The sequence below is a fragment of the Delphinus delphis genome, chromosome 16 (assembly GCF_949987515.2).
Source record: "Delphinus delphis chromosome 16, mDelDel1.2, whole genome shotgun sequence".
NCBI classification, from domain to species: domain Eukaryota; kingdom Metazoa; phylum Chordata; class Mammalia; order Artiodactyla; family Delphinidae; genus Delphinus; species Delphinus delphis.
Window position 1 is genome coordinate 63,377,894 of NC_082698.1, and position 21,103 is coordinate 63,398,996.

Sequence of the window (21,103 nt, forward strand, 5' to 3'; positions counted from 1 at the left end):
TAGGATTATTACAAGGATTACATGAGATAATGAGCATGTCAGTGCTTAATACAGTACCAGGCACTTAGTGAGTACTCAGTATATAATAGTTGTTATTAACCCCTTCAGATATCAATGTTTACTACATACCAGTTCCACATCTATGACTAGTATCATTTAATTCAACCAACATTTGTTTGGTGGCTACCAAATGACAGGCACTACACAATGTTTGTGTCCCCCCAAAATTCATTTTTTGAAATCCTAAAGCCCAATATAATATTAGAAGATGGGGCCTTTGGGAGATGCTTAAGTCATGAGGGTAGAACCCTCATGAATGAGATTAGTGCCTTCTAAAAGAAGCTCCAGAGAGTTCCCTAGCCTCTTCCACCATGTGAGGACACAGTGAGAAGGCACAAACCATGAACCAGGAAGTGGGCCTTCACCAGAATTCAACCATGCTGGTGCCTTCTCCAGAACTATGAGCAATAAATTTCTGTTGTTTATAAGCCACCCCGTCTGCAGTATTTTGTTATAGCAGCCCAAACGAACTAAGACAGACTTGAATAGACATTTCTCCAAAAAAAATATACAAATGGTCAATAAGGACATGATAAGATGCTTGATATCATTAATCATTAGAGAAATGCAAATCAAAACCATCCTGGAATACCACTTCACACCGACTAGGAAGGCAATAATCAGAAAATCAGATAATAAGTTTTTTTGGTTTTTTTTTTTTTTTTGCGGTACGCAGGCCTCTCACTGTTGTGGCCTCTCCTGTTGCGGAGCACAGGCTCCGGACACGCAGGCTCAGTGGCCATGGCTCACAGGCCTAGCCACTCCGCGGCATGTGGGATCTTCCCGGAGTGGAGCGCGAACCTGTGTCCCCTAGCATCGGCAGGCGGACTCTCAACCACTGCGCCACCAGGGAAGCCCCAGATAATAAGTTTTGATGAGGATTGTTGAATCTAAAATGGTACAGCTACTTTGGAAAACAGTCTGGCAATTCCTTAAAGTTAAACAAAGAGTTACCATATGACCCAGCAGTTCCAATCCTAGGGATATACCCGTAATAACTGAAAACACATGTCCACAAAAAAACCCTGTACACAAATGTTCGTAAATGCATTATTCATAGTAGCCAAAAAGTAGAAGCAACTCAGAAGTCCATCAACTGATGAATGTTTATACAAAATGTGGTTTATTCATGCAATGAAATATTATTCAGCCATAAAAGGGAACGAAGTACTGATAAATGCTATGACATGGATGAAACTTGAAAACATTATGCTAAAGTAAAAGAAGCCAGATACAAAAGACCAAATATTGTACGGTTCCATTTACATGAAATGCCCAGAATAGGCAAATCCATAAAGACACAAAAAGCAAATCAGTGGTTACCAGGAGCTGAGGGAGAGAAGGATGGGGAGTCACTGCTTAATTATACTGGGTTTCTTTTTTGGGGTGATGAACGTGTTCTAGAATTAGATTGTGGTAAAGGTTGCACAACTTTGTAAATATACTAAAGACCGGGAATTCCTTGGCGGTCCAGTGGTTAGGACTCCGTGCTTCCACTGCAGGGGGCACTGGTTCGATGCCTGTTTGGGGAACTAAGATCCTGCAAGCTCTGCAGGCAAAACAAACAAACAAACAAACAAACAAACAAAAAATATATATATATAAAACCACTATTGCACTATTGTATACTTTCAAAAGAGTGAATTTTATGATACATGAATTAGATCTCAGTTTTTTTTTTTTCTCTCCCCACCCAGATCTCAGTTTTTTAAAAAGAAGAAATTGTTTGATTTTCCTTTATCATAATGGAAAGAGTGCCTCTTACTACTTGCTAGCCAGGGGAAATTAATACATTTTTTAATGTGGGTTTCCGTTTCCTGGTCTGCTAAATGAGAGTCCTAATACTTACACTTCATGGGTCACTGTCAGGATCAAATATGGTAACATTAAGCCTTCTAGCACAGTGTCTGGCCCATAGTAGACTCTCAATAAATGTTCATTTTTTCCCTTTTTCCTTTCCTTTGCCAGTTTCCTGCACTGCAAGTCAAAGAAGTTTAAATTTTGTTAAAATCTTATGTACTTAATTATCAATGAAGACAAAGTTCCCTGGTTACTGACTTTTTTAAAAGAAATAAGTTAAACACTACTTTGTTTTGTTTTCCTTGTTTTATTGATTTTTGTTTGTTTTGACATCTCATAGTGTACCAGAAATGTCCCTAGAAAATGGAAGTAGGTGAATAAAGAAGGTAATTTAATTTTATGTTGCCTAGTAGACAAATCTCCCTGCAATTCTGTGTTAATTCCTAAACAAGTTGCTTACTCCTGCAAGTGTGGAGGAAACTAACACACACACACACACACACACACACACACACACACACACTTTTCTCTCTAAATCTAAACTGGATCAGCTCCCTCCAAAAAAGTCCATGGCTTGGATCAACTGTGGGCTTCCACTGTCTTGTCCTCCCACTTCCTCCTGTCTTGATCCTACTTTTGCCCTTTAACAGAAAACTCACCACAAAATGGTGTTCCATATGAAATATGATACGAAAATGAGCTATGTAGTGTAAATATCTAGAATATGGCAGAAACACCAAAACCCTCTCATTATACAAGGACAAGAAAATAACTGTGGCATCGTCTCGCCGGAAACCACAGCTATAATTCTGCATCACATGGGAACAGTGAAACCAATTCATTCATAACCCTAATGCTCTTGCAGGAAAAATGCATTTGCAGATCCTGTAAATGGTGTGTACTGGCTAATTCTGAGGACTTTAGTTACTTTCCTCTAAGTAACGTGAGTCAGGTAGCAAGAGGGAAATGGGTGAAAGTAATGAAATGAATAGGCAAATCTCTTCAAGGATAAAACAATAACCACCACATTAAGCACCTACTATGTAGCAAGGACTCTACCAGACCCTTTGTAGACATCACTTCTGCTCCTCAGGCATCCCTGCTTCAGGGGTCTATCACAATGTTACAAATAGATCCATTCTCACACTGATGACCACATGGGGGGAATAAAGGATCTTAATATAGCTTAACCAGAGTAACAGTTGTCAATTTCACTCCTTCAAAGTCTTAAAAGATTGGTGTGACCCCCTTACTTGTTTTTACTTTGGGGAGTAGGAGACATGATTTATATTTCTGTGAAATCTAATGAAAGCTAAAGACCATCTCTCCAGAAAAATGCATATAAAACAATATGTTAAAAAACAAAAAACATGGGGCTTCCCTGGTGGCGCGGTGGTTGAGAGTCTGCCTGCCGATGCAGGGGACACGGGTTCGTGCCCCCCGGTCCGGGAGGATCCCACATGCCGCAGAGCGGCTACGCCCATGAGCCATGGCCGCTGAGCCTGCATGTCCGGAGCATGTGCTCCGCAACGGGAGAGGCCACAACAGTGAGAGGCCCGCGTAACGCAAAAAAAACCCAAAAAATAAAAAAAAACCAATATGTTACATATAATTTTGAGGAGATGGGATCACAGAGCACTGAAGCCCATCCAGATTAAAAACCTCTGATGTAGAAGTTCTAACTTTATGATTTTTGAAACATCATATGAAAGACAAGTGTTGGGATCATTTAAATCAGGATCAAATTAGTCTTAGGAACTCTTGCCTAGCAACTAAAAACCATGTAGAAAATTTAGTGGGACTTAAGCACTAATATAATAATAATAACTTTAAAATTCTGGGTTTTTCCATGGTAGCTAAAAATACACCAAGTACCTAATCTGATCTGGCTAGTGTCCAGTCATTTAGCTACGCTAATGAGATATGCTTAAATGCTGGCTCAACCCCCATCTTTGAGAGGGCATGAAGATGTGTTTACCAGAAAGAAGGTAAAAGAAATTTTAGTTTCTCTTTTTGAGAGAAGGAAATGGACCTGACTTTCCAAAACCTACCTGTACTACAAACTTCAGGTTTCCAAAAGTGGTAAAGATTTAGAAACCATTAGGCAATAATAAATCATTAACAAAATACTAAATTTTTTGGTTATGCTAATACTTCTAGCTTGAAATTCAGGACTAGTAGATTCCAGTGTCAAGAACATAATTTGAGGGGACTTCGCTGGTGGTCCAGTGGCAAAGAATCCTCCTTGCAATGCAGGGGATGCAGGTTGGATACCTGGTCAGGGAACTAAGATCCCACATATCGTGAAGCAACTAAGCCTGCGTGCCACAACTACTGAGCTCCTGTGCCTCAACTAGAGCTGGCCTGCCACAAACTACAGGGCCCACGCACTCTGGAGCCTGTGTGCCACAACTAGAGAGAGAAAACCCGCACGCCACAACTAGAGAGAAGCCCACACACCACAACAGAGAGCCCGCGCTGCAACAAAAGATCCCGCATGCCACAACTACGACCCAATGCAGCCAAAAAAAAAAAAGAACATAATTTGAAATGGGACCCAAAATAATTCATCCAGTCATGAAAAGTAATTTAGTAGGTTATGTTCGTTTACCCAAAGGAATATTATACACATACTTTTTAAATCTTTACAAATTTTTACTTGCAAGGGAAATGTTGATGATATACTGAGAAAAAAAGAAGAAATTTTCCCTCATTCAACTTTAAAGATGTTATTTATTTTTTTCTGTGTGTGTGTATACACGGTTAGTTTTATCGTAACAAAGCAATTTGTATACTTTTTTTTTTTTTGGCCGCGTTGGGTCTTCGTTGCTGCACAGGCTTTCTTTAGTTGCAGCGAGCAGGTGCTACTTTTCGTGCAGTGTGTGGGCTTCTTATTGTGGTGGCACGGGTTCTAGGTGCCCGGGCTTCAGTAGTTGTGGCATGCGGGCTCAGTAGTTGTGGCGCATGGGCTTAGTTGCTCCACGGCACGTGGGAGCTTCCCAGACCAGGGATTGAACCTGTGTCCCCTACATTGGCAGGCAGATTCTTAACCACTGCACCACCAAGGAAGCCCACAATTTGTATGCTTTTAACGTTTACAACTGAGCATCATATTTCCAGTGAAACAAAAAGAAAAAATTTAAAAACTATGTTATTTTTTAAATGCAGGGACCTCCCTGGTGGTCCAGTGGTTAAGACTTCGCCTTCCAATGAAGGGAGGTGAGTGTTCGATCCCTGGTTGGGGAGCTAAGATCCCATACGCCTCAGGGCCAAAAAACCAAAACATAAAACAGAAGCAATATTGTAACAAATTAAATAAAGACTTTAAAAATGGTCCACATCAAAAAAATCTTTTAAAAAATAAATGCAGAAAAAACACTGGAAGTAAATATGCCTATATACTCATCGTGGTTGCATCTAGGTAGTAGAATTAAAGTTTGTCTTTTTCCTGCTTCTAAGCTTTCCAAATGCAAATTACACTACTTTGATTTTATTATTTTTTAAAGTAACACAAGCTCTTTATGTAGAAATTCAAACCATGTATAAAAATTTAAGCAAAATTTAAAGTCACTTATTTTCTAATACACCCATCCTCCATCCAAAAACTCTAGTCCTCAGAGGTAAACACTTCCAACAGTTTGGTTTGGTAGGTATGTATCCTTCTAGAATTGTTTTTCTAAACTCCATTTACAATTAGAAAAAGCATCATTTTGAGCTTTCATGGTCCTTTTCCCTTTAGAACTTTGAGGTGTCCAAACTTTTCATCTTGGTATAACTCATAATCACAAATGGACATGGCAGTAATTTTAAACAACAAAAGCAGCTGCTTTTTAAGCTTTTTTTTGTGTGTGTGTGGTATGCGGGCCTCTCACTGTTGTGGCCTCTCCCGTTGCAGAGCACAGGCTCCGGACACGCAGGCTCAGCGGCCATGGCTCACGGGCCTAGCTGCTCCGCGGCATGTGGGATCTTCCCGGACCAGGGCACGAACCCGTGTCCCCTGCATCGGCAGGTGGACTCTCAACCACTGCGCCACCAGGGAAGCCCTTTAAGCATATTTTTAAAGCACCGTGTACTTCCTATAAACTTTTTTCTCAAGTCCTCTACTTGAATTTCTGCTACAGACATCCCATGATCCTAATATCTTTGGTACTTGAAAATGACATATATAGAATAAACCCCAAAATGTTTTGAGGTACTAGCTGCTAAGATGATATATTAAGTACACATGGGATATAATGGTTTACAGTGCACTTTTTTTTTTTTAAGAGACACTGGTATGTGAGATAGGCTGAATCTTACATTTTTTATGAGATTTCATTCATTCATTGAATCATTTGTTCAGCAAACATGCATTGAGCACCTGTGATGTGCTAGCACCCTCTATAGCCTGAGCTTGGGCTTTAGAAGTAATTTAAACATCTCACTTCTAATCCTGCTTTCTCACCATGCCCTTTTTTAAAAAACTGTAGCAGTGTTAACAGGACATAAATAAATCAGAAAAGAGCAAGATTTCTCTTGTTGCTTACTAGCAGACATGAAGAGCTGATGATAGATAATTAGCCAAAACTTTCTGGATAATCATGACTTGAGCACTGAGTCTCATTATCAAGGTAATAACCTGAATTGCTTAGATTAGTTTGATGCATTTGCTAGCTGTGTCTTATTTTAATATGATAATACTACAAAAATATATGATCCCACCTTCTCTCCTAGCTGGTTACACTAGTGCCACATCCATCATAGTACTACAGTGACTGGCTACTTTATAGGGAGAATGACTTTTTTTTTTTTTTTTTTTTTTTGCTGTACGTGGGCCTCTCACTGTCGTGGCCTCTCCCGTTGCGGAGCACAGGCTCCGGACACACAGGCTCAGTGGCCATGGCTCACGGGCCTAGCCGCTCCGCGGCATGTGGGATCTTCCCGGACCGGGGCACGAACCCGTGTCCCCTGCATCGGCAGGCGGACTCTCAACCACTGCGCCACCAGGGAAACCCGGGAGAATGACTTTTGCAGCTCTGAAACCATCAACTCTTGAAATATTACTCTGGAATAAAAATATCAAGAAGCTGACCAACAAAGACATGGGGAGATAAGCTCTGTAGCAAAATAAACATGTACCAAACTACAGTGCTCACTAGTAAGTGATAGTATAACTTGGATTATACTGATACTAGATGAAGGTGTTAAGTCAGTTTCACGCATTTTTCTTTCTGGATAAGATGGTCTACACAAAATGGCAAGGTAAGATTTGAACCATACTGACAAGATTCCAGAAATTAACACCCACCAGTCATAATCAATCAAGATCAGCATGGTTTTGTTTACATGCTTGGGGTTTATTTTTATTTATTTATTTATTTATTTGAAGTATACTTGATTTACAATGTTGTATTCATTTTTGGTGTGTAGCAAAATGGTTCAGTTATACATATATACACATATTCTAAACATGCAAAGATCCTAGACGCCACAGGCTTTTTCCCTATGGTCAGCTCTGTGGTGAGGTATGCTACTGAAGTCTCAGTAGTGATCCTAAGAGATTCCTTAAAGGCACATTTAGGGACATATAACATCTGCCCTCAATTGCAAGAGTTGGTAGCAAAAATTTGTTCCATATGCCATATATAACATATGCCAAAATGAAATCTGGCTGTTTGAAAACACTGAGAAAAGCAGTGGCCAGAAGAGGCCTGTCCCACGCAACTCCCACTAAAATGGATAAAATAAAATTAAACAAGTATGTCAACCAATTCTGAAGGGACATCTCCGGAACTAGACTGTTATCACACTATCCACAGGACAGTGAACAGTCAGTGGTTCAATTTGTATCATATAATACTACTTAACTTTTAGCTTTTCAAGCACAAACTATATAGGTATTGCTATTTTCCCAGGTGTAATTTCTATTAGCTAAGAAGGTAGCATGGTAATAAATAGCACATTTTACAGTGTTATCTAATATACTGCTATTAATGTAACCAAGCATATAATAACCCTTTAATATTTGGAGGAAAAAAAATCAATATTAACTGGAGTAGGGAATTCCCTGGTGGTCCAATGGTTAGGACATGGAGCTTTCACTGCCATGGCCCAAGTTCAATCCCTAGTCGGGGAACTAAAATCCCACAAGCTGCCTGGCATGGCAAAACAAAAACAAACAAAAAAAACCCAAGAAACAAAAAAGATTAATTGGAGTAAATATTAAGAGACTATTTCACTTTGGCAACCAACTCACAAACTGCTTAGTCATTCAATTCATATTACTTAAATGTGTGATACTATACCAAATCATCAAGCTATAGACATATAATTCAAAACACTGCCCTCAGAAGCATATCTACAAACAACTGTGTTTTGTTGTCGTTGTTGTTTTTGAACATACTAAAAAGTGTGTGAAAGTGTAGCCTGGCCAAAGCACCTACACTTTAAGTCCCTAAAAAGCACCTCTCCCCCGCTTTTAACATCACTCACTATTCAATAAATAGAATAATGCTTATGTCTCAGTATGCTAAATTACAAATGCAAAATGAGGAATACCTAGCCAGGAGCAAATTCCTAGATGACTATGAGTTGTAAAGTCAATGGTTTTAATTAACTGTATTTCTGAATATGGAGAACACTAAGCTGAACTAAACTTGGCAAAAAATAACACTTTATCTCTTGGCCAAAGAGATCACTGGGAAGACTATCTAATTACCTTGTTGTTCAATTAAAAGAAACAATTGGGAGACAAAAATATAATCTATGATCAAAAAAAGAGTAGATCAAAATTGTTTTTACTTCTCCCAGACATTAGTAGTTAACATTCTGAGAAATGGCATATGCCTTTGGGGGCTAAGTATATTTTAGAAGAAACAAATTCTAACAGTTCTGTTTTTAAAATGTACATTTGTTTCATATAATAAAATATTATTATAGGGCTTCCCTGGTGGTGCAGTGGTTGGGAGTCCGCCTGCCGATTCAGGGGACACGGGTTCGAACCCTGGTCCGGGGGATCCCACATGCCGCGGAGCAACTGGGCCCGTGAACCACGGCTGCTGAGCCCGCGTGCCATGGCTACTGGAGCCCAGGTGCCTAGAGCCTGTGCTCCGCAGAGGGGGAGGCCACTGCAATGGGAAGCCCACGCACTGGAAGGAAGAGTGGCCCCCGCCTGCTGCAACTAGAGAAAGCCTGCACACAGCAACGAAGACCCAACGAAGCCAAAATACATAAATTAATATATATATATTATTATAAATAAATAATAAAATAAATATTCTAATAATAAAAATATTAACATTTAAAAACTGTAAATGTATTTTCTCTTTCTCACTCCAACTCTCAATAATAAGTAAAATAATTCTGATGTGAGGAAGAAATACATGAAATATATTTGCTTACCAATATTCTTACTTATCAAAGTAAATGGGCTTCAATCATTGATGTGTATAAAATAAATATAAAAAAATTTTGATATCAAATACCTAAAAATAAAACAAACTAACTCTATATTGAAAGCTACAAAATGTTATTGAAAGAAAGTAAATCATAAATAAAGATATACTATGGTCATGAACTGGAAGATTCAATATTGTAAAAATGTCAATCTCGGGGCTTCCCTGGTGGCGCAGTGGTTGAGAGTCCGCCTGCCGATGCAGGGGACACGGGTTCGTGCCCCGGTCCGGGAAGATCCCACATGCCGCGGAGCGGCTGGGCCCGTGAGCCATGGCCGCTGAGCCTGCGCATGCGGAGCCTGTGCTCCGCAACGGGAGAGGCCACAACAGTGAGAGGCCCGCGTACCGCAAAAAAAAAAAAAAAATGTCAATCTCTTCAAACTGATGAGAGGGGGTATATATAGCTCAGTGGTAGAGCATTAGACTGCAAACTGATGTATAGATTCAACACAAACAATAAAACTTCCAACAGGGTTTTTGGTGGAAATTTACAAGCTGATTCAAAAATTTTGATGAAGGGATTTCCCTTGTGGTCCTGTGGCTAAGACTCCGAACTCCCAATGCAGGGGGCCTGGGTTCGATCCCTGGTCAGGGAGCTGGATCCCACATGCCACAACTAAGAGTTTGCATGCCACAGCTAAAAAGACTCCACGGGCTTCCCTGGTGGCGCAGTGGTTAGGAATCTGCCTGCCAATGCAGGGGACACGGGTTCGAGCCCTGGTCCGGGAAGATCTCACATGCCGCAGAGCAGTTAGGCCTGTGCACCAGAACTACAGAAGCCTGTGTGCCTAGAGTCCATGCTCTGCAACAAGAGAAGCCATCACAATAAGAAGCCCATGCACCGCAACGAAAAGTAACCCCTGCTCTCCGCAACTAGAGAAAGCCTGCGCACAGCAACGAAGAACCAGTGCAGCCAAAAATAAATAAATAGGTCTTCCCTGGTGGCGCAGTGGTTGGGGGTCCGCCTGCCGATGCGGGGGGCGCAGGTCCGTGCCCCGGTCCGGGAGGGTCCCGCGTGCCGCAGAGCGGCTGGGCCCGTGGGCCATGGCCGCTGGGCATGCGCGTCCAGAGCTTGTGCTCCGCGGTGGGAGAGGCCGCGGCGGTGAGGGGCCCGCGTACCGCAAAATAAATAAATAAAATGAACAAATTTATTTTTTAAAAAAAAGACTCCGCATGAAGCAACAAAGATCCCACACACACGCGGCAACTAAGACCCAGTGCAGCCAAATAAATACACATATTAAAAAAAATTTTTTGATGAAAATACAAACAACCAAAAAAATAGCCCAAATAAATATTGAAAACAAAACTGAAGGACTTATACTACCAGTTAGCAAGACTAGTTGTAAAGGCTAGTAATGAGAGTTCAGACAGAAAAATAGACAAAAGGCCAATGAAACAGTCTAGAAACAGATTGAGAACTAATTAATCACTTGATTTGTGACAAAGTTGATGTTGTAGTAGTGGGGAAAGGATAGTCATTTCAGTAATGGTGCTGGTCAAGTAGATATCCCTATGAAAAAGGATGAGTCTTGACTCCTATCTCATGTGATACACAAAAGTCAATTCCAGTTTGTACATCTAAACGTGAAAGGTTTTAAAAAGTAACTTTTTAAGAAGAAAACAAAAGAGAACATCTTCATGACCTTGGAATTTGCAAAAAACAGACAACATTTTCTCTTTTTTAAGAATTTATTTATTTATTCATTTTATATTTTATTTTTGCTGCGTTGGGTCTTTGTTGCTGCGCGCGGGCTTTCTCTAGTTGTGGCGAGCAGGGGCCTACTCTTCCTCCTGGTGCTCTGGCCCCTCACTGCGGTGGCTTCTCTTGTTGCAGAGCACGGGCTCTAGGTGCACGGGCTTCAGTAGTTGTAGCACGCAGGCTCAATATTTGTGGCGCACAGGCTTAGTTACTCCGAGGCATGTGGGATCTTCCCGGACCAGGGCTTAAACCTGTGTCCCCTGCATTGGCACGCGGATTCTTAACCACTGTGCCACCAGGGAAGTCCAAAAAAATTTTCTTAAACAGGAAATAAAAAGTTATCATAAAGGAGAGGATTGGTAAACTGGACTACATTAAAGTTAAGAATTTCTGTTCATTAAAAAGCACAATTGGGACTTCCCTCGTGGCACAGTGGTTAAGAATCTGCCTGCCAATGCAGGGGATACGGGTTCGAGCCCTACTCCAGGAAGATCCCACATGCCACAGAGCAACTAAGCCTGTGTGCCACAACTACTGAGCCTGCGCTCTAGAGCCCACGAACCACAACTACTGAGCCCACGTGCTGCAACTACTGAAGCCTGCACACCTAGAGCCCGTGCTCCACAAGAAGAGAAGACCCCGCAGTGAGAAGCTCACGCATCACAATGAAGAGTAGGCCTTGCTTGCCGCAACTAGAGAAAGCCCGTGCACCGCAACTAGAGAGAAGCACACATGCCGCAACAAAAACCCAATGCAGCCAAAAAAATAAAGAGAATAAATATTTTTTTAAAAAGACAGAAAATATCCGGTGTTGGCAAGGATGTGGAGCAAGTGGAACTTTCATACACTACTGATGAGAGTCTTAATTGGAACAATCACAGCAGTTTGGTAATATTTATGGAAGCTAAGCATACACATATTCTATGACCCAGAAATTCCACTCCTAGAAATACACTCAACAGAATGCATGCATATAGTCACCAAAAGACTTTTATAAAAATGTCCAGGGGGCTTCCCTGGTGGCGCAGTGGTTAAGAATCCCCCTGCCAATGCAGGGGACACAGCTTCAAGCCCTGGTCCGAGAAGATCCCACATGTCACGGAGCAACTAAGCCGGTGCGCCACAACTACTGAGCCTGCACTCTAGAGCCCACAAGCCACAACTATTGAGCCTGCTGTGCCACAACTACTGAAGGCTGCGTGCTAAGAGCCCGTGCTCCGCAACGAGAAGCCACTGCAACGAGAAGCCCGCACACCGCAAGAGTAGATCCCACTTGCCGCAACTAAAGAAAGCCCACGCACAGCAACAAAGACCCAACGCAGCCATAAATAAATAAATAAATATAAAGTTCCGTTAAAAAAAAAACAGAGACTTTAACATAGAAAAAAAAAGTGTCCAGGGAATTCTCTGGTGGTCCAGTGGTTAGGACTCTGTGCTTCCACTGCAGGGGGCAAGTTTGATCCCTGGTGGGGAAACTAAGATCCCACAAGCTGCATGGCCAGCCCACCACCCCCGGCCCAAAAAAAATCCATAGCAGTACTGCTATGTTCATTCTACTGTTCTGTTCTGTACTGTAACATTTCACTTCCCATTAACAATAGAATGGATACAGGTATTGTGATATATACATACAATGGAATACTACACTGCAACAAGAATGAACAACTATAACTATAAGCAACATTATTGGCAAATCTTATAAACATAATATTAAGCAAAAGAAGACAGAAACAAATGACTGTACAACTGTTCCTTGCTCTCTCAGAATGAAATTCCTCAGAGAAGTGTTCCCTATGTTCTCCTCTGCCTCTCCACGCATTGCTGGATGCGTAAGTCTCTGTACTGTCAGAGTTCAGTATAAGGACAACACAATACATTCTTCAGAATCAGCTTTGTCAGGGGCAAGGGCAATCTTTTGGGGGAGGGGGAAAGCAAGAGAATATGAATATCATCAACTATAGGGGACCTTTGAAATAGAAAATAAACAAATAAACTAATTAAAATTGTATTTCAAATGAACAACATAACTACATTGAAGCATTAGGGTGGTGTGTGTGTGTGTGTGTGTGTGTGTGTGTGTGTGTGTGTGTGTGTGTGTGTGACAGAGAGAGAGAGAGAGAGAGAGAGAGAACTAATTCAACATATGCATATTCTAACTTTTGAACACACCACTGACATTTCAGCAACAACGATAATACCTATTAACAAGATCTTGGTTTCTAAGTATCATTCTCCACCAAAAAGAACCAAGTTTCCTTGGATAAACAGCTGATCATCTGGTCTGGGGCAGGATGGAAAATAGAAAACCTTAGAATACTTGTCCCAGGAAATAAATACTTATTCAAACAATGGTTGAAGGTGCTCCCTGGCCAGATTTGGGGAAATTTGAGCAACAAAATAAGTAATGATAATAAAGGAGTGTAACTTACTGAATATAACAAAAATCTACAGGTTCACACTGAAACAAATAAGAAGAAAAAGCTCTTCTTTGGAGTTTAAAACTAATTAACAGATTTAGAAGAAACAATGGAAACAGAACCACAATTTGGCAACTATCAGGCAAAAATCACTGATGAACATTAAAATCGGGGAGTGAAAGTTTGAGGGATAGCAGTATATTTACATGTCTTGATCTCTCTGTAAGATATTTATTAAATACAAAGTGAAAAATACTGATTTTACAATGGAGAAATCTAGAAGACACTACCTTTAACCAAGTGATCAAAATTAAGATCATGAATAGTCAGACAAATGGACATTACATCCCTCCTGTAAGAAGGTATTCATACAAAAATGTATAATCCAAATCTAGTCATGAGGAAGCATTAGACAAACCCAAAGTGAGGGACAAAATAAGTAATCTGCATTTTGCAAAAGAAGCAATGTCATTAAAAACAAATGTTGAGGAACTATTCTAAACCAAAAAAAAAAAAAGTACATATTATATGATTCCATTTATATCAAACTCTAGAAAATGCAAACTAATGTAATGATTAAAGATAGAGGCAGTTTTATTCTTTCAAAAGAAAAGAAGTTTAATTCCTCTGGTTTCTCAGGCTGCAGGACAGTTAGTGAGTTTGTGCTCCTAATTTTTAAATCTGTAACTCCCCAAAAAAGACACACAACTAACCAAAATGAGGCACAGTGGAAATCTTTTCAAAACCACATTTCATACAATTTCCCTACTCTCCATCAAAACTTATAATGGAAAATGTTTATGTTCTAGTTTTCTGAGACAAATTCTAAAAATAAGCTAATGCATCACTCAGTGCACACACACACACACACACACAAAAAGTACATATTATATGATTCCATTTATATAAAACTCTAGAAAATGCAAACTAATGTATAGAAAGAGTGTTTTCCTGAGGAGAAAGGGTGCAGGTAGGAGAGAAGGGACTATGAAGGGGTACAAAGAAATTTGGGGGAGTAATGAATTTTGACTGTGGTAATGTTCACACAGTGTATACATATGTCAGACTTACCAAACTGTACCCTTTAAATACGTGCAGTTTATTATATGTCAATTATACCTCAGTAAAGTTGTTTTAAAAGTTTGAGGAACTATTCCAAATTAAAGGAGGTCAAAAGGATATTTTCTTATAGGCAAAATATGAATAAAGTCTGTGGGCTAGATAATAATAATGGTTCAATGTTAACTTGCTAATTTTGATAATAATAGGAGAGAATATCCTTGTTTTTAGGAAATATATTCTCTAGTATGCAAGGATAAAGGGATATCATGTCTATGAAAACCTTACTCTCAGTTGATTCAGAAAAAAATATACACATGGGGAGGAGCTAAAAAGAGAGATAAAGTAATATGATAAAATATTATCATTTGGCTGAAAGATAAACCAAATTCTCGATACTACTCTTGCAATATTTCTATAAAATTGACATGTCAAAATAAAAGAGTTTTTTGTTTTGTTTTTAATAAAGAATGTGGTGCTTAGGAGATTGTGAGCTATAGCCAAGGTATTCATTCATTCATTAACAAATACTGGTTTTTCTCACATGGATGGACCTTGACAACAGTGGCCACACTTGCTTGCCAGAGCAAGTTTACAGAAATAAACCACATGCCAACATCTAAATTTCTAAACCTGATTATTTGAGTTACAAATATATTCTTTTCATTTAACTAACAAGTGTTTATTTAGCACCTATCACTGTACCAAGGCTAGATAGGCACTAGAAAAACAAAGTCCCCTGGAATGAAACCGGGGGAACATGCACAGATACAGGTGTGGCACAGGGAGGGGTGAGTGAATGGGTGGAGTCTTGTCAGATAGGGAAAGGAAGAATATGTACCATGAGCAAGGACACTGAGGCAGGATCATGCACGGTGAGCTTGGGGATATATAAGTAGCTAGATACAGCTGAAACTTCAAGTATAATGTGAGAAGTGACAGCAAACAAGACAGAGGAGATCAGTCATGCCAAGATCTTGAATATTGGTACCTTCCCACATCACCTGTGGTCCAGTGGTAAAGAATCCGCCTTCCAATGCAGGGGACCCAGGTTTGATCCCTGGTCGGGGAACTAGGATCCCACATGCTGCGGGGCAAATAAGCCCACATGCCACAACTACTGAGCCTGCGTGCCTAAACTAGAGAGCCCACGTGCTGCAAACTACAGAGCCCACACCCTCTGGAGCCCACATGCCCCAGCTAGAGAGAGAAAACCTGCATGCCACAACTAGAGAGAAGCCCACGTGCTGCAAGACCCAACACATCCAAAAAATAAAAAATAATAAATAAATATATTTTTAAAAATCTTGGTATTCCATGCTAAGAAAGCTAGGCTTCATCTACAACTGGAAGGCGCTGAAAACTTTGCTCTATTTTCTTTTGTTTTGAGTGAGATAAATTACATATACAGAAGAGCACTAAATGTATTAAACTAGGAGAAACAGGGTTATAGAAAGAAAACTTGAACTGTACCTAAGGAGAATTGTTGTTCAACATCCTGACTTCCCAGCTAGCTGGTACCCTCAACCCAGAGTAGAAGTGCAATAAATACTTGCTGATAATAAAGATGACACTGAAATTGTCCCAGTATGAGATAAAGGCTCAACTACAGCTGGAGCCAAGAAAATGGAGAGATAGAAGTGTTCTGATGTTGTAGAACAAGAGATACTACAAGAGTGAGAGAAAGGCATTAAACATGACTGAATTTTCCATTTTGGGTGACCGTGTAGACAGTAAGCCGTTAACCAAAAATGTAATGCAAGAGGAGGAGCCAGTTTAGAAAAGAAGAGAACAGGGCTTCCCTGGTGGCGCAGTGGTTGAGAGTCCGCCTGCCGATGCAGGGGACACGGGTTCGTGCCCCGGTCCGGGAAGATCCCACATGCCGCGGAGCAGCTGGGCCCGTGAGCCATGGCCGCTGAGCATGCGCGACCGGAGCCTGTGCTCCGCAACGGGAGGGGCCACAACAGTGAGAGGCCCGCGTACCGAAAAAAAACAAAAAGAAGAGAACAAACTTGTTTATACCTATTAGAGATAGAGTACCTTTGGCAACTATGTCTATTGGCAATGTTACAAATCAGGAGCTTATCAGGGAGATCACTCTTGTTATAAAAATATTGCTACTAAGTGTTTTAGATGTAAGTATGTAGACTATTAAGTTACTGGCCACATTTTGATCTACTCTCACACGTGTGAAGTGACTTGAGTAAAGAAGATAGTTCATTGCAGTAAGATTTATAATAACAAAATATTTTAGAAATATTAAATGTCATCAATACATGATTGGCTAAATGTCTGATCTCTTATTTGCAACGTGTCAGTCAAATAGGAAGTCAGCATTTTTGGACATAATTTAAGTCCAGAATGAAATAGAAAAAAGGTTGACTGAAATTAAGTTCATAATATTTTAAATTAATCTATTCTACTACACCCATATTCATAGTAGACTCAAAATAAATATAACTTCAAGTGAGTAATCTAAAAATCATAAAACACCATAGCTGACAGGTATTTTAATTAAAGCAAGCTTGCTTTAATTAAAGCAAGTTTGAGTATTAACCAACCTCCATAAAATCCTTTAAACAAAGTCTAAGGCAACCAATATTTTTACTACCTTAGTTTCATAACTGTAATAATAAGTACAAATGTTTGTATGTCACTTTGGAGTTTAAAAACCATTTTCAACTTCTGATTACCATTGAATCTCAACAATCCTGTGAGCAGGTGAAAATCACAAGCCAAAAGTTGAGACGAAAGCTTTATCATTACTATACCTCCAAGGCAAGGTTTTAAGATTAAAGATAGAGACAGTTTTATTCTTTCAAAAGAAAAGAAGTTTAATTCCTCTGGTTTCTCAGGCTGCAGGACAGTTAGTGAGTTTGTGCTCCTAATTTTTAAATCTGTAACTCCCAAAAAAAGACACACAACTGGCTAAAATGAGGCACAGTGGAAATCCTTCCAAAACCACATTTCGTACAGTTTCCCTATTCTCCATCAAAACTTATAATGGAAAATGTTTATGTTCTAGTTTTCTGAGACAAATTCTAAAAATAAGCTAATGCATCACTCAGTGCCCAAGACGTACTTCAGGTAGGTCCACAAATTCCTATAGGCAACTTAAAGCAACATTTTACCAAAGCAAAAGGATGTAATACAGAAGCAAATTGTCTCCACACAAATCACACTACTAAGTCTCACAGGTGTCCCCAGCCCCTTGGGTATTTACTTACCTCCAAAGGCACAATGATGGATGGCTTCTTTTTCAGTTCCTCACATTTCCTCTTCTTACAGATCTGATGGCTGTTCTTTCTATTCTTGCAGTAGGTACATTCACCACAATTGGTCTTCTGCTGGCAGGGCTCACAGACCCCACATCGCTTTCGTTTCTTCTTTTCCAAAGTAGGTAGCAAAGTTGTGTAGGAAGGAGAAGAGGAGGTACTGACAAGTGACACTGGCCTAGACACCACTGTGGTGTTGATGTCAACCATGCTGGTGGCACTGATCTGGGAGCTCTCTCCTTCCAATTTGCTGGGACTGGCCTGGGAGAGGTGGACAATGCCCTGTGAAGCATGGTGGAGTCCTCTCTCAGGGGCTATTGTGAACCCCTGAGTGTTAGCTGGCAGAAAGCTTATATGAACCTTCTTCTTATTTTCTATATTGTTTATAGCCATTGCGGGAGGTACCGAACTTATCTCTGAGTTTGATGATGGTTGAGGAGTGTGACCTAAGCCCGAAGGCAAAATCTCCATAGTGCCCTGGACCTCAAGCCCAGATGAAACAGTGCTCTGGGGCTCAGGCCATTCTGGGAGAGCATTACAGGTAGCAATTGGGTTAAGAGGAGCAGGAAGAAAGATATCGGGGTCTGAGGCAGTACCACCAACCATACCGAGGACTTGTTGATTTAAGATAGCACCAAAGACCTCTCCTTGGACTGGAATAGCACCAGGAATCTCTGGTGGGCCTGGGGTCTGACCCAGAGGCTCTCCATGAACTGGGTTAGCACCAGGAACTTCCCATTGATGTGGGACAGCACTAAAGGCCCGTCCTAGGACAGGGGTGGTATCAGCAACTTCCTGTTCATCTGGGGTAGATTTGAGTACCTCTTGATGATCTGGTTTAGCACCAAGGGTTTCTTGTTCTGAACCTGCCAAGAGGAGTTGTATTAATGAGGTAGGATATATTGACCCACCAATAGACAAACAGTTTCTAAGGTCCAATTCAGGTACAACCTTATTAAAGCTGGAGGTGGGGCAGCAATCATGTTCACTTTTGATGGGATCCAGGTAAGAATCAGATAGCTTAAGAGATTCTACTCGTGAACCCAAATCTTCTAACTGAATGCTGGGGTTTCCTTCAGAGGTAACCCTGAGGGCTGCTTTTTGGAGCAAAGGAACACAGAAAGTGTCCTGAGCAAACATTCTAGGGGAATCACTAATATCATTCAATGTCTCTCTAGAGAATAGTCCTTCACCACCACGTGTCCCTTCCAATGACCCAGAAAGAACCTCTGCTGCAGGGCCACTATGAGTAGAGTGATTTATTTTGGAATCCTCCACACTTTGGGACCAAGACTGGGTTGTCTCTTGGCTCTCGTTTTTTATTAATGATGCATTTTGTATGCCAATTAGATTCTTTATATCAGGAGGGATTGAGGGGTCTTGCACTGGGACTGAATCACTTTCTGAGTGCTTTACTCCCATGTCAGTAAGTACCTTATAATCACACTCATGTTGCTTTCCTAGATTCTTAGGCAGTGAAACTTTCTTGGGTTTGGCTATGACCGCTGGGGGTTGGGAGAGTCGTCTGCTAAGAGAGGTGCTTCGGAGAGCCATTGTAAACCCATTGCAAGTTAAGGACTCTGGGTTCTGAAAAAGAACCTCAGTCCTATCCAAATTCATTCGTGCTGCTCCAGCTCTTGTCAGAAGGCTTCTGACTGGCATAGGCAGTTTGGGTTCTGTTTTTCTCTTAACACCTCTTTCTTGAATTAATTGCTTTAATTTTCCAGGGCTCACAGTCTTGACTGTCGCCACATTTTTGTTGGCTGGCTTAGATCCCTTCTTCAGTTGGCTGTTTTTCTTTTTGTTTAAATCTTCCCTCCTGACTAATTTGGAAGGCCTTGCATGGCGAGATCGAGACATAGCTACGGAGCAGGAAAAACTGAAAGGGCATGAGGAAAAGAGTCATTGGTCCTTTGGAAAGTCTCACTTCTGAGGAGAATCCGGATGCACCATGGTTGTGCTCAGTCGCAGGAGGTTTTGGTCTGAAATAACAATGACAAAACATTGGGAGTGAGTGTTTTTCCTATGCATTCCCTCATTTGAAATAGAATATTTACTAGCAAGTATTAATTAAAATTAAGGAGCTGAGAATATTGACTGTAAAAGGAAAATATAATAGACATAAAACATACTAAAGTATCCTATAAATCCTGGATTCACAAATAAAGCTCCTTTAACTTCAATTTCTGTGACAATTGATTAAGGTGATGAAGTTGTTTGAATAAGTTAAGCATGGGAGTTTCTTTACATTAGAAACCACAACCACGGACTTCCCTGGTGGTGCAGTGGTTAAGAATCTGCCTGCCAATGCGGGGGACATGGGATCGAGCCCTGGTCCGGGAAGATCCCACATGCTGCAGAGCAACTGAGCCTGCACACCACAACTACTGCAGCCCGCGCGCCTAGAGCCCATGCTCTGCAACAAGAGAAGCCACCGCAATGAGAAGCCCGCGCACAGCAACAAAGAGTAGCCCCTGCTCACCATAAGTAGAGAAAGCCCGCACGCAGCAGGGAAGACCCAATGCAACCAAAAAAAAAAAAAAGAAACCACAACTACTGCAGTTACATGTAGTTTAAAGCTCAAATCCTAATCTTTACAAATATGGATACTTAAAAAGTTATCTCTTAAGCTCTTTCCTCAGCACATCACCATACAGACAGAGGTATCATCTGTTGGACAGTAAAGCTGGTAAAGCCAGAGGAAGAAGAGGCTTGTATTATCCAAGAAACTCTACTCTTTGGAGATCCAGTAACATTAATACCATATTCCAATTAACCATACACAAATTTTGAGTTTTATACATGCACACAAAAGTAGCGTAAACTCTTGGGAGTTAGTATTTACAGATTAGGTTACAAATAAGACTCACAGGTCCAACAAATAACTGTTGAGTACCTCCTCTGTATAAGGAAAGCATTGTGGCGGGCACGGCCCACACCCAGAAATGATGTCCCTCCTTCCTCTTTCACCCAACTTAATCCAAAGACTGATGGTTCTAAACTCCCTTCTACCAAGGGTCCCAAAAGTTTCATGATCAATGCCTAGGCAAAGAAATTGGAAATAAAGAGAAAATGAGATAATTAGAACAGTAAAGCATACTAGATAAGCAACTATTATTTGAAAAGTAAGAAAAGAGGAGAAAACGAAAGGGGACTGACTAAGAGTCATCATCAGTTGCATTTTTGTCTCCTCAGATTGCCTCCCTGACCCCAAATAAGACCAAGCTATGAGGAAGAGTGAAGCTCACCATACAAAACATACCAGTAGACTTCCTAAACATCATGGAATCAAGAGTGTGACAACAAACTGGGTGAGGATGCTTTAACAGTTGACAGGTTGCTGGATTTGTAAGAAAA

The 21,103-nt window shown here is 40.7% G+C and overlaps 1 protein-coding gene across 5 annotated transcripts in view; it reads right to left on the bottom strand.

Moving 5' to 3' along the window:
• Positions 1 to 19,606, bottom strand: part of TET1 (tet methylcytosine dioxygenase 1) — a 123,663-nt gene extending 104,057 nt beyond the window's left edge. For all 5 annotated transcript variants that reach the window (XM_060033752.1, XM_060033755.1, XM_060033754.1 and 2 more), the window contains exon 1: positions 17,699 to 19,606. In XM_060033752.1, the coding sequence (XP_059889735.1) occupies positions 17,699 to 19,606 (1,908 nt within the window). The remainder of the gene's footprint in view (positions 1 to 17,698) is intronic.
• Between the last annotated feature and the right edge of the window lie 1,497 nt (positions 19,607 to 21,103).